This window comes from Lithobates pipiens, unplaced genomic scaffold, assembly GCF_037356315.1.
Source record: "Lithobates pipiens isolate NorthernLeopardFrog02 unplaced genomic scaffold, aLitPip1_a1.2 Scaffold_23, whole genome shotgun sequence".
Lineage (NCBI taxonomy): Eukaryota > Metazoa > Chordata > Amphibia > Anura > Ranidae > Lithobates > Lithobates pipiens.
Window position 1 is genome coordinate 268,427,383 of NW_027507785.1, and position 13,662 is coordinate 268,441,044.

The following is a 13,662-nucleotide window of genomic DNA, read 5'->3' on the forward strand; positions in this document are numbered from 1 at the left end:
CATTTTCGGTCCGTCGGAATAGCGCACAAACAAACGGTTTTCAAATATATAAAAAGGAAGGCTATGGGTGTCCCCCATCCCAAATATTACTTACAACAAAAACAACCAGAATGACGGACTATTTCGGTACCAGTGAGGAACTCATATACAATATAATTTTAACAAATTTATTCGAAAAACTATCTGTATATAAACATTTAAAAACATGAAGGATGTTCTCGCAGATTACAGAAATTCCAGTTACAATATATGTCAAAGACAAGTGGTTAACGCGTTTCGCAGACAGCTTCTTCAGAACCACAGGTCTATAGACTTAAATCTGGAGAACCTTAAATTAAAAAGGGAGAGAAGGAGAAATCATTAGGAATATGCCCCACGTAAGTGTGTAAATTCCTTTATCATCACCATAACCATAGTTTAAACTACATTTTCTAATAAATTTGTTAAAATGATATTGTATATGAGTTCCTCACTGGTACCGAAATAGTCCATCGTTCTGTTTTTTTTTTGTTGTAAACAAACGGTTTTCCCGATAGGAATTGATTCCGTCGGAAAGATTTAAAACATGTTCTATTTCTAGGTCCGTCAGAATTTTTGAAAAAAAAAGTCAGATGAAGCCCACACACGATCCGAATATCCAATGAAATGATTCAGTCGGATCTTTTCTGCTGGAAAGTCCAACCGCGTGTACGCGGCATTAGTTATTAGAGTATTGTTATACTGTATTTCTAAACACGACCAGATTTTACAGGGAGAGCAACAATAAGGGAGCTAGTTGGACTGGTTTCATCTGATCCAGTCAGTAGGTCTGTTGTTTTTCAAAAGAACAAACTCTCTTCCAGATATATCAGTTTACAAGGATGAGTTAAACCATTTAACACTGAGGGGGGTGTTTATGTAAAATCCTTATTCTAAAATGAAAAGAAAAATGTTTTCATTAACTTCTTATAAAATTTTAGCTGGAGTTTGGCTTCAATGGGGGTTATTTACGAAAAGGCAAACCCACTTTGCACTATACAGTAAGTGCAAACTACAAGTGCAAAGTGCACTTGAAATTGCACTGAAAGTGCAGTTGGAAGTGCAGTCGCTGTAGATCCGAGGGGTACATGCAAGAAAAATAAAAAACTGAATTTTAGCTTGCACATGATTGGATAATAAAATCAGCAGAGCTTCCCCTCATTTCAGATCTACCCCTCAGATTTACAGTGACTGCATCTCCAAGTGCAATTTTATTGCAAAGTAGATTTGCCTTTCGTAAATAACCCCCATTGTGTTGGTCTCTAAATCTACCAGTACATCTAACAACCCCCCCCCCCCAGACTGACAATGCTGCTGTCCAAGGGTGCCCCTGTACTCCTTCATCCAGAGTGGGGGCACGCTAATGCAGGAGATGCGCTACTGGCCCGGTCACTAGTTGAAAACAGAGGGGAAAAGGCCTAAGAAAACGAATGCAGCCATCACATCAAATGATTGGTAAGCTGCAATATATTCAATTTTTGGGATTAATATCACATTAAATTCACCAATATATTATAATATACTAATAAGCACAATTGTATATATCATTTTGGGGGAGTTTTTTCAGTTTTCCGTGCTTTTGGCTGGAATTATTTGAGAAGTCTGCATGAGATATTTACAGCATAATACTTTTAAAGTAAACTTATTCGAAATTTCAAATATGTTATGCTAGCTAACCACTCACCCCAACGTACAAGTACAGTGCCGGCAACTTATGCCATGCAATATGATGCACTGCGTTACAAAGATTAGTTTAGGAATTTTATTGGTTTCTTAACCCCCCTGACGGTATTCCCGAGTCTGACTCGGGGTGGATTTTTTATACCAAGAGCGGTATCCCCGAGTCAGACTCGGGACTGCATCGCTGGATCCAGGAGGAGGATTACTTACCTTCTCCCTCGGATCCAGCGTTGTCTCCCCGCTGTACGAGCGAGCCATGTCTCGCTCGATGCATTACATCACCGATCTCCGTGCCCTGCGAGCGTTGCGACGCACGGGCACGGAGATCGGCGCCAAATTCAAAAGGTGAAACAAACAGTAAACATACAGTATAATGTAATCTTACAGATTACATTGCTGTATGTAAATATTTCACATCCCCTTTGTCCCTAGTGGTCTGTCCAGTGTCCTGCATGCAGTTTTATATAATAAAAACTGTTCTTTATGCCTGGAAACTGGAGATTGCCCATAGCAACCAAAACTGTCACTGTACATCAAAAATGATTTTAGACCAGCTAGAAAACAGCGATAATAAATTAGAATCACTCGCAGAATTGAGCGATAGCGATTTGTGGGGAGATCGTCATCAAATACTGAAAAGTAATGACAGTGACAATTCTGCAACTGAGCAAATTTCAGTGTTTTTGATTTGATTACATTATTGAATAATTTTTATTATTGTTATATTATTATTTGGTACAATTATTTATAATTATTTATTATATTATAATTTATGATTTCATTTTTCAAACTTTATCATACCCGGGATGTTTGCTAGACTCTGGTTTGGACAGATTTAAGAGAGTTATTCCTAAGAATTGCAGGACTACAATATAAAACGCCAAATTTTCATGCAAAATAATGGTACCGCTTTTAGCACCTAAAATCCGAAATAATCGTACCGCCAGGGAGGTTAAAAAGCATTGCCAGCCCCTTCAAAATGAATGGGCTGCCTATTTGCAATTCACATTAACACATGACTCATGTTAATGTGCATGCAATAACGCACAGCAACAGAGCAGAGAAATAAAGGGGCTCTAAACGCCTGACTCTTGCCTAGGAGCCTGTGTATGGGAACATTAGAGCTGAACAAAAGGGGGATATGAATACATTTGATAAATGCTCTGACATGATAAGAACAGTTAATACTCAATGTGCTGCTGATCCTACATTGTCCAATTAGCATACTGAAAATGTATTTGGGCAGTGATCAATATGTGCTGCTGCAGTGGAGGTCCTGGATTTGCTGTCTGGCAGGCATGTTTGGATTAAAGAACTGACAGCATACATTTACAAATCATTAGGCAAGTAAAACAGTCTCCATATTTATATATACGTTGTGCATGAAGCTGCGGGCTTAGAGTTCAGCTTTAAAGTGTTCCTAAACCCAGGACCCTGCATTCACTATATTTGGTCTCCCACACTACACAGGACATGGAAATGCAATTATTTTAGTATATGTAAACTGCTAAATACCCTTTCTCATCAGCAGTAAATACAAGTCTTTTGACTTCTATCAGTGTCTGGTTAAAGCTTGTAGGAATTTCTATTCTCTTCTGACAGTCCTATGAGGCTACAGGGCCCATGACCCTCTGTCTGGACAGTGCTGATTGTTCCTGTGCCAATCACAGGTACCCTCCTAAGAAAAAAAAATTCTCTAGCAATATACACCAAATTGAGCATGTGTAGAGTGTTCCCATTGGGGACTGTGGAAGAAGGTCCGGATCAGAGAAGACAGGAGCAAACAGCTTTTTTTACACAATTCAGAGGTTTAACTCCTTGGGTTCCGCAGTGAATATAACAAGAATGCTTTACTGCATATTCAGACTGATTTTATTGTTGTGGTTTTAGTAACACTTTAAGACAATGGGGGTTATTTACTAAAGGAAAATCCACTTTGCACTGTAAGTGCACTTGGAAGTAAAGTCGCTGTATATCCGAGGGGGACATGCAAGGAAAAAAAAACCCATAATTTTAGCTTGCACATAATTGGATGATAAAATCAGCAGAGCTTCCACTCATTTCAGATCTACCCCTTAGATTTAGAGCAACTGCGCTTCCAAGTGCACTTTCAGTGCAAAGTGGATTTGCCTTTCGTAAATAACCCCCTAAGTGCGCTTAGCTATAAGACTACCTTATTCTGTTTTGCATAATTTTTGATGAAACTAGCAGCTCTGCTGAGCCAGTATTGTTTGCAGTATCCTAATTCAGCCAGCAGTTGTGCTGCCTCCCTTCTCTTCATAGTCATATTCTCTAAGGTATTGCAAAAAAGTAAGGGTGATGTTCAAGGGTAGCACAGTGGCTAAGATCCCTTTCACACTGAGGCAGTTTTCAGGTTTTTAGCGTTAGAAATAGCACCTGTAAAGCACCTGAAAACTGCCTCCCATCTGCAATAGGTGCCTTCACACCCAGGCGGTATGTGCATGGGACGTTCGGCAAGAAGCATCTTTGGGGTGGGTTGAGTGCGCTATATACATCACTCCCAAAACGCTCCTGCACATTGCAATGCATGGGCAGCACTTCCGAATCGCCTGAAAAGAGTTTTGGATGAGCCGCAAAGCAGGAGTTTTTAACCCCTTCTTTGGGGTTAAAAGCGCCCCGCTAGCGTCTGAAAGGCGGCCGCGGCCCCAGTGGGAAAGTGGTCTAAGTGGTTAGCACTTCTCCCTAGCAGCAACTAAGGTCGCTGGTTTAACCTCCCTGGCGGTATGATTATTTCAGATTTTAGGTGCTGAAAGCGGTACCATTATTTGGCATGGAAATTTGGCCACAAATATTGTAGGCCTGTAATTCTTAGAAATAATTCACTTAAATCCGTCCAAGCAAGAGTCTAATAGACATCCTGGGTATGATAAAATTTGAAATATGAAATTATAAATTATAATATAATATTATAATATTATAATTGTTATATATATATATATATATATATATATATATATATATATATATATATATATATATATATATATATAAATAAATAAAATAAATAACTATAAATAATTATAACAAATAATAATAAAAATGATTCAATAATGTAATCAAATCAAACACACTGAAATATGCTGAGTTGTAGAATTGTCGCTGTTGTTACTTTTAGTGTTTGATGACGAAGTTCACCACAAATTAATTTATTATTGCTGTTTTCCAGCTGGTCTATAACCACTTTTGATGTAAACTGACATTTTTTGGTTGCTATGGACAAGCTCCAGTTTCCTGGCATAAAGAACAGTATTTATAATATAAAACCATGCAGGACACTGGGCAAACCACTAGGGACAAAGGGGAGGTGTAATTATTTGATACAGTACTGTAATCTGTAAGATTACAATATACTGTATCTATACTGTGTTTTTTACTTTTTGAATTTGGCGCCGAACTCAATACCTGTGCGTCACAACGCTCGCAGGGAATGGAGCTTTGCGCTGTCACAGATCAGGCGAGACACGGGGGCTCGCTGATCACAGCGGGGAGACATCGCTGGTTTCAGGGGACAAGGTAAGTAAACCCCTACATGGATCCAGCGATGCGATCCTGAGTCTGGCTCGGGAATACCGCTTATGGTAATTAAATTTCACCCCGACCCAGACTCGGGAATACCACCAGGGAGGCTACATCACAACCATGGCACTACCTGCAAAGAGTTTGCAAGTTCTCAGTGGGGGTTATTTACGAAAGGCAAATCCACTTTGCACTGCAAGTGCACTTGGAAGTGCAGTCGCTCTAAATCTAAGGGGTAGATCTGAAATGAGGGAAGCTCTGCTGATTTTATCATCCAATCATGTGCAAGCTAAAATGCTATTTTTTATTTTCCTTGCATGTCCCCCTCAGATCTACAGCAACTTTACTTCCAAGTGTACTTTCAAGTGCGCTTGCAGTGCAAAGTGGATTTTCCTTTAGTAAATAACCCCCAATGCGTGGGTTTCCTCACACATTCCAAAGACATGCTGGTAGGTTAATTGGCTGATGTCTAAATTAGCCCTAGTATGTACAGATGTGAATTAGGGGCCTTAGACTGTAAGCTACTTGAGGTCAGGGACTAAGGCAATTGTATAATAAATATGTAAAGTGCTGCATAAATTGACAACGCTATAAAAGTACCTGTAATAAAATGAAATAAATGTGGTAGGAGTTCCATTTACTGCTGTTGGATCAGTAAATGATGAATTCTCATTGGCTACTGAGGGTTACTGTACTTAACGCACCAGTACAATAGTTTGTGCCACCTTATTGAAGGCCATTTTATGATAATTGGAAGAAAGCAAAGCACCTTAGTCAGACAATAATACTTAATGCTGTTGTCTTTCATCTTGCAGGTGTATAAATTCCTATATGCCACTCGACTGCTGGATTATGGCTTGACATCCCTAGCCCTTCATTACTGCGAATGCATTGCCTATGCCCTCCTCTCCTCCGGCTCAGGATCTTCAGTGCTGATATCAGAGTTAATCAAGGTGACTCAGGCTCTTGCAGACATCCTTAGATATCCAAGCACCAGCAATCTGGCTCTGGAGATTATAGCCCTTATACTGTACAAGCAGAAAAGCTGATATGGCACTTTCCCTCTTCTTTATTTCTATTGCTGTCAATGGGAGTTAACTGTAGAAAACAGGCCATCTGCTCTTCTCCAAATATATAATAAAAGCCAAGCTCCTTTAAAGCTAAACATTATTTTGGATGGAAACTGCCTGCACATTTTAAGCAGAAATTCTACCATTTCCCTGTTGACATAAAACTTCTGGGAATAAACATTAATCATTAATGACTTCTCTTCTCAAATGGCCTGCAGTAAAATGTGTTTAACGCTTCCAGCTGAAGAACCAGCATTTTCACTTAAGAATGGGAAATGATTGCTTCTGGTCTCCAGAGTGTGTTTCCCTTTATGTGTTCATACTGCATGTACTGCATTCATAATGGCCATATAGGCAATATACACTGGTAACTACAAAGATATTAATCAGCTGTTATAGGTTCAGGTTGGTTTTCCAACACGTTGCACGAGACACAGCAACCACAAGGAATTTAGTTCCTCCAACACACTTTTAATGCGCCAAAGAAATTGAGTCTCCAGTTAATATCCACACACACTAGTTGGGTGGGAGCCAAGCTTGCATGCTGTGTGTCGTAAAGCAAATTACTCTGGACAGATGCACTTCCAAAACTCCTCTTTATTAAAGCTCATGTGACAGGTGGTTAACAGATGGAACAGGAAACAAGGAGGTAACGCGTTTTGCGCAAATATTAGCGCTTAGTCACCTGGTAATGACTAAGTGCTAATATTTGTACGAAACGCGTCTACCTCCTTGTCTCCTGCTCCTTCTGTTAACCACCTGTCACAGCTTCAATAAAGAGGCTTCTTGAAAATACAGCCGCCCGGAATCATTTGCTTTATGACACTTTTAATGCACCAAGAAATTTGTTTACTCAGAATAAATGACTAAATCCTTTGATTGAAAGAGAAGTATGACTTTAAAAAAAAAAAAAAAAACATACATACTCTCCTAAATGGCTGAAGCACTGATCCCGGCTGCAGCTGTCCATCGCTGCCTCTAAGAATGAGAGCTGCGTGATCAAACACAGCTGATCGCTTAGCGCTTGGTCTTCAGCCTGCAGAGAGTCAATGACTGTCAGTCCAGGGCTAACTGAAGTATCGGTCTGTGGAGGGGGCGGGGGCAGTTGGCTCAATCTCCCAGCGGTTCGCTGAGAGGCTGAGCCAGGTGCCGGTGCAGGCATCTGGGTGGATCCCAACTGTAAAGTCAGGATTGATCCAGCACCTGGAGCGGCTGAGTAACATCAACTGACAACGGACTTTAACCTGCTATCTGGTGAAAACCAGTCACAGGAGTGCAGATCGAAGTGCACTCCTGTTATCTACAGGTGAAGTATAGCTGAAATAGCTTTGGCCATACTTCTCCCTTAATGCTGACCCTAGACATCTAAGGCTACCAAAACTCTCAAAAACACTCCAGCGCTAGATGCAGGGGTTTTTACTTTCACAGTGCTTCAATATGCAAGGCCTCTTTGGGGTGTAGCCCTCCTCAGGATGGGAAATCTTCAATACACGACAGAAAACACACCGGAGAGCACAAACACCTTGTGCATTACCATTGACAAATTTATTTTTATGTCTACCCATTTTAGATAAAATAACCTTGTATCACCACAAGGATACAAAATTGGGTGCATGTGCTGCATCCTAAATGAATTGGGAATTGATAATAGAACATAGAACCTGGACTTTCAAGGCAAACCAGTGCACAATTTAAAATAGAATATCTTTGAAGCATATTATAAATTTATTCAAACAATAATGCTTAAAATTCACGCTAAGTATACTGCCTGTATATATAGTAATCATCACTCTTAAATCAAACTAGCGCACTGAATAGAAATGGAACTCATTTTATACGGTAAGGTTGACGCGGCGTGCTTGATGTATTGTAGAGTTGTGGCGTAATGTATTTTGGCTTACTCCACATGTTGCGCGCTGTGCGCTTCTTCAGGAGTTTAAGGCAATCAGCAGTATGGTTAAAAACAAGTAGAACCAAACAGCTGCTCAGGGATCAGAAAAAGCCCTTCAGGCAATGTATGTTGGTACAAAAATCTAGCTAAACAGCCAATAACAGATTTTTAGACCAACATACATTGCCTGAAGTGATCCACGTCTCCCAAATAGCTAAAAAGCTAGAGATTTTATCTTGCAAAGTGAATATCAGCTCCTCCATCGTCGATATGCAGTCAATACATAGTGCACATTCTTTTAGTGAGGGAGACAATGTGGACTTCCAATGCACCGGTATACAAAGCCTAGCAGCATTTATCAGATGCATTGCTATCGATTTAAAGTATCTTTTTTGGGGGATATTTCAAAGATGAAGGAGGTATTGTGCCGGTGAAAACTCCAATGGGAGCGAAGAGATAGCCGTCATCACCTCATGTACCTTACGCCAATACGGTTGAATCAGTGGGCACGTCCACCAGATGTTGAGAAAAGTGCCTATGTCCGTTGTGCAATGTCAGCAATGTTCCGGCACCGTCTGAAAGATCCTCTGAAGCAACTCTGGGATCTTATGCCATCTAGTTTTAAGCTTATACCCATTTTCCTGTGTATTTAGATTGAGGAAACCTTTGTGGATAAACAGATGAATGCAATCCCAGTTAGCGTCCCTATCTCCATCCCAATGCTGATTCCCAGAATGCATGATCTGAGGGCATAGATACATACGGCTCCCCAAACATGGAGGCATATAGGGCTGAGATCACATGACTCTGTGGGCGAAGAGCTTGCACACAGAGATTCGAACACTGTAGGAGCTTTCGTGTATTTTTCTCTTTTCGCTGGGACTCTAGAAAGTGTTTTAGTTGCCTATAGAACCAAGAGGGAAAGGACTTAGCGTTAGACAACGCAGGCAGATCCTGTAGCCGTAGAAACTTGCCTCTGTGGAAAAAATGTTTTAACTGCATCTGTGCGTGTAGCCATTCCTTTAATAGGTAGGTGGTCGCCAATCCAGGGAAGTCTGGATTATCTCTAATGGGGGTGGTTGGGCATTCCATGGCCGACAGTGCATGGACTTTACATACCCTATCAAATGCCTGGAGAGTTGCCCCAGTAAGGGGATGCACATGGAGGTTAGGTGGCACATGTTGTTTAGAGACCCAGGGTATCAAGGCCAGATTCCGCAATCTGTTGCTCGAGATTTACCCAGCTTTTGCAATGGGCGTGCACTCTCCAACTCTCCACCCTAGTCATGTGGACTTTTCAGTAATATCATTGTAGGTCAGGGAGACCAATACCGCCTTTAGCTTTTGGTAGTACTAGCTTCGCCCATCTGATGCGAGGCGATGTTATCCCCCACCTGAAAGATCTACATATCTTCCTGTAGGCGGTAAAAAAGGAGGGCGGTAAGCGGATCGGGACCATCTGCATTTTGTATAATAGGCGGGGTAAAACCGCCATCTTTAAGATAGAGGCCTGTCTAGACCAAGATAGGGTGGGCACATCCCACGTAAGGCGATCCTGTTGTATAACTTTCAATTCGGATAAGAAATGTTTATTGTACAATGTTGCTAGCTTTCCAGGAAGTAGGATACCCAGGTAGGTGATCACCATTGTTTCTTATTTGAATGGGAAATTTGTTTGACATTGCTGCACGAGATCATTTGGTAGAGAATTATTTAGTGCAAATGATTTTGAGAGATTGATTTTTAGATTTGAAATGTGATTAAAATGATCTAGGACAGGCATAAGGTTGGGTAGGGACGTCAGTGGTGAGGAAAGAAAGAGCAGGATGTCATCCACAAAGGCTGCAATCTTGTATTCCCTTAGATGAACCTCTATGCCTTTTATATTTGGATTAGCCTGTATGCACTGTAGTAGAAGTTCAAGTGTAAGGATATAAAGTAAAGTGAAAGAGGACACCCCTGCCTAGTGCCATTAGGAATGGGGAAGGCGTCCGAAAGGGGTCATTGACTCAAACTCTAGCTTGTGAATTCACATAAAGGGAACCGATGAGAGCACTCTACAGCTCCCTATACCAAGAGCTGTTAACACCGCTTCCATGTAGTCCCAGGCTACTCAATCGAACGCCTTCTCCGCATCCATTGCCAGGAAAAATCCCTCCCGTTGTGTAGAGGTGAGGCAGTGATGTAAATTCAGAGCTTTAATGGTGTTGTCCCTAGCTTCCCTGCCAGGGACAAAACCCACATGATCCAAGCCTACCCAGGCGGGAACATGGTACGCTAGGCAGGTTGCCAGGATTTTAGAGAAAAGGTTGATGTCCATGTTTAAGTGAAATTGGCTGATAGCCACATTAGTGGGATCCTTATTTTCTTCTGTGATCACTGAAATATAAGCTTCCCATAAGGTGTCTGAGGGGCAAGAGGTAGTAGCCAGCGTGTTAAAGGCTTTAAGGAAACGTGGCGCTAGAAGATTTGCAAAACATTTATAGTATTGAGCTGAGAATCCATCCGGTCCCAGGCTTTTGCCCGGTTTCGTGGCTTTCAGGGCTTCTGTCCATTCTTCAGAGGACAATGGGGCTTTTAACGCAATCCAGTCGCTTTCTGGCAGGGGACCAGGGCTTTATTTGCTAAGAAAGTCCTGTATTAATTGGGAACGGGTCCCATCTGCCACAGGCCTCTGGCTTGCCCCCTAAGATTGTAGAGTTTGCTATAGAAGCAAAGTAGTTTTTGAGCAATGTCTTTGTTTTTGGAGTAGATTGTCTCAGATGGGTCTGTAACGTGGTGGACCATAAAGGCAAGAGTACGTTTTTGTGTGAATCTAGCAAAAAGCTTACCTGGCCTTTTGCCCTGCCCATAGAATTTTTTTTGTGACAGTACAATATGTGGCCTATTTGCGCCTTTTTAAAAGTTCCTCTACCAACAGGGCTCACGTGTCTGCTAACTCTGTAGCTACTTGGATAGCTTGGGATCGTTTATGTTCATCTTCCAGCTTATTTATGTTTTTAGAAAGAGATAGTATCAGTGCTTTCTTTTTCCTAGCTGCTATAGCAAGCAGGTGACACATTTACGAGCCTCCCATTGTGTTATGGGCGACACCTCAGGTGTGTCATTATGACAAAAATAGTCACTAAGGACCTGTCTGATGGTTTCCAGATCCCCAGGATCAGCAAGGGTTGAAGTATCCAATCTCCACGTCTTAGCGGACTCAACCTTCCGCAGGAATCGTAAAGTCAGTGTAATCGGGTGATGGTCGGAGAGCACCATATTTATAATGGCCGCATCCACAAGTCCTCAGGTTAAGAGTGTGCCATGTGTCATGTAACATTAGGGAAGATAATTGAAGCTTCACCAGTAGTGATGGACGAACTTCCGACGGGACGTTTCGCGAACGCGAAATGCGAACGGACCCAAACGTTCGCGAAACCGACCGTTCGCCGCGGGCCCCATTGACTTCAATGGGAGGCGAACTTTGCAAACCTTCATGTCGAATTTGCGGCCACGTGGTAATTATTAGGGGGTAAAACGTAGTCCCACCATCTGGACAATGACATAATACATGTATGAGGTGAATTTGGGATCGATAACTACAAGCATTTTTATTTTATTTGGGAAATTGTTCTAACAATTCAGGACTATGGAGCTAATGAAGGCAATGGAGGAGAGGGAAGGTCAGGGACCAGGGTAGGCAAAGAAGAGGGTGCAGGAGATGATCACCAGCAGCGTGACATACCGGAATGACACATGCACCGTGATAGAGGCATCTGACAGCAGCACCGTAATACAGAGCACTGACAGCAGCACCGTGACATACAGCGCTGACAGCAGCACCGTGACATACAGCGCTGACAGCAGCACCGTGACATACAGCGCTGACAGCAGCACCGTGACATACAGCGCTGACAGCAGCACCGTGACATACAGCGCTGACAGCAGCACCGTGACATACAGCGCTGACAGCAGCACCGTGACATACAGCGCTGACAGCAGCACCGTGACATACAGCGCTGACAGCAGCACCGTGACATACAGCGCTGACAGCAGCACCGTGACATACAGCACTGACAGCAGCACCGTAAGCAGCCCCAGGAGGAAGTCAGCACAGCACAGGGATGGTGTGATCCCCTCATAATAAGAACCCCCAGGAGGAAGTCAGCACAGCACAGGGATAGTGTGATCCCTTCATAATAAGAACCCCCAGGAGGAAGTCAGCACAGCACAGGGATATCATAAGCAGCCCCAGTAGAAATATGACACCGCTCAACCTCTTCAAAGAGGAGGGTAGGGGCATATAGTACGGTGTGCTTTTTTGGGTCAAGGAAGTGAGCCAAATGAATTAAGAAGGTCTGTGTGCTTGATTAAAAAAATAGTTTATAGACATATACATGGTCTACTGGTCACATGTGTTGAATTCCTCCGAGATCCATGCCTCATTCATTTTTAGAAATGTGAGGTAGTTAACACTGTGGTGAGCTAGGCGAGTACGCTTATCGGTCACAATCCCCCCTGCTGCGCTGAACGTCCTTTCGGACAGGACACTGGATGAGGGGCAAGCCAACAGTTCGATTGCAAATTGGGCAAGCTCTGGCCAGAGGTCAAGCCTGCCCACCCAGTAGTCTAGGGGTTCATCACTCCTCAGAGCGTCCACATCGGCCGTTAACCCAATGTAGTCGGACACCTGACGGTCTAGGCGTTCCCTGATGCTGGATCCGGATGACACCTGTCGATGGGTCGGCTGAAAGAATGACCTCATATCCGAAGTCACCAACACATCTTCAAACCGGCCTCTTCTTGCAGGCGCTGTTGGATTGGTACCCGCAAATCCTTCTCTGGGAGTGGGAATTGCTCCTCTGCCAGCGCACGCAAAAGCAGAATGCAGCATTTCTCGAAGCAAGGCCTGGAAGTGCTGCATTCTGACAGCCCTCTGCGACGGCGGTAACATTTCCGCCATTTTGTGTTTGTACCGGGGGTCTAAGTACGTTGCCACCCAGTACTGGTCCTTGACCCTCATGCTTTTTATACGGGGGTCCCTATTAAAACACTGGAGCATGAAGGCCCCCATTTGCACTAAAGTGGAAGCGGTGTGGTGGCCTGGCTCCTGCTCATCATCCAGGATAATGTCGTCCTCTTCATTCTCCTCTCCCCATCCTCGCACAACAGGGATCCCAGAAAGGTTTAAAGCATGCTCTTCTTGCTCCTGCTCATCCGCCCCGGCACCATCCTCCTCTGACTCCTCATCAGACTCCTGTTGTTGACTTGTCTCAGATAGAGTAGCCCCCCCTGGGAATTCATCCAGCATTGCGACTTCCTCATCTTCCCGCTCCTGCTCCTCCACAGCCTGATCAATGACACGACGCAATGCACGCTCCAGAAAGAAGGCATAAGGTACCATGTCACTGATGGCGCCATGGCTGCGACTGACCAGTTTGGTGATCTCCTCAAATGGCCGCAGAAGTCTGCATGTGTCGCGCA

At 43.1% G+C, this 13,662-nt stretch overlaps 1 protein-coding gene across 2 annotated transcripts in view; it reads left to right on the forward strand.

Moving 5' to 3' along the window:
* Nucleotides 1-13,662, forward strand: part of SEC16B (SEC16 homolog B, endoplasmic reticulum export factor) — a 392,979-nt gene that overhangs the window by 199,285 nt on the left and 180,032 nt on the right. For both annotated transcript variants that reach the window (XM_077453184.1, XM_077453185.1), the window contains one exon: nt 6,051-6,188. In XM_077453184.1, coding sequence (XP_077309310.1) covers nt 6,051-6,188 — 138 coding nt within the window. The remainder of the gene's footprint in view (nt 1-6,050; nt 6,189-13,662) is intronic.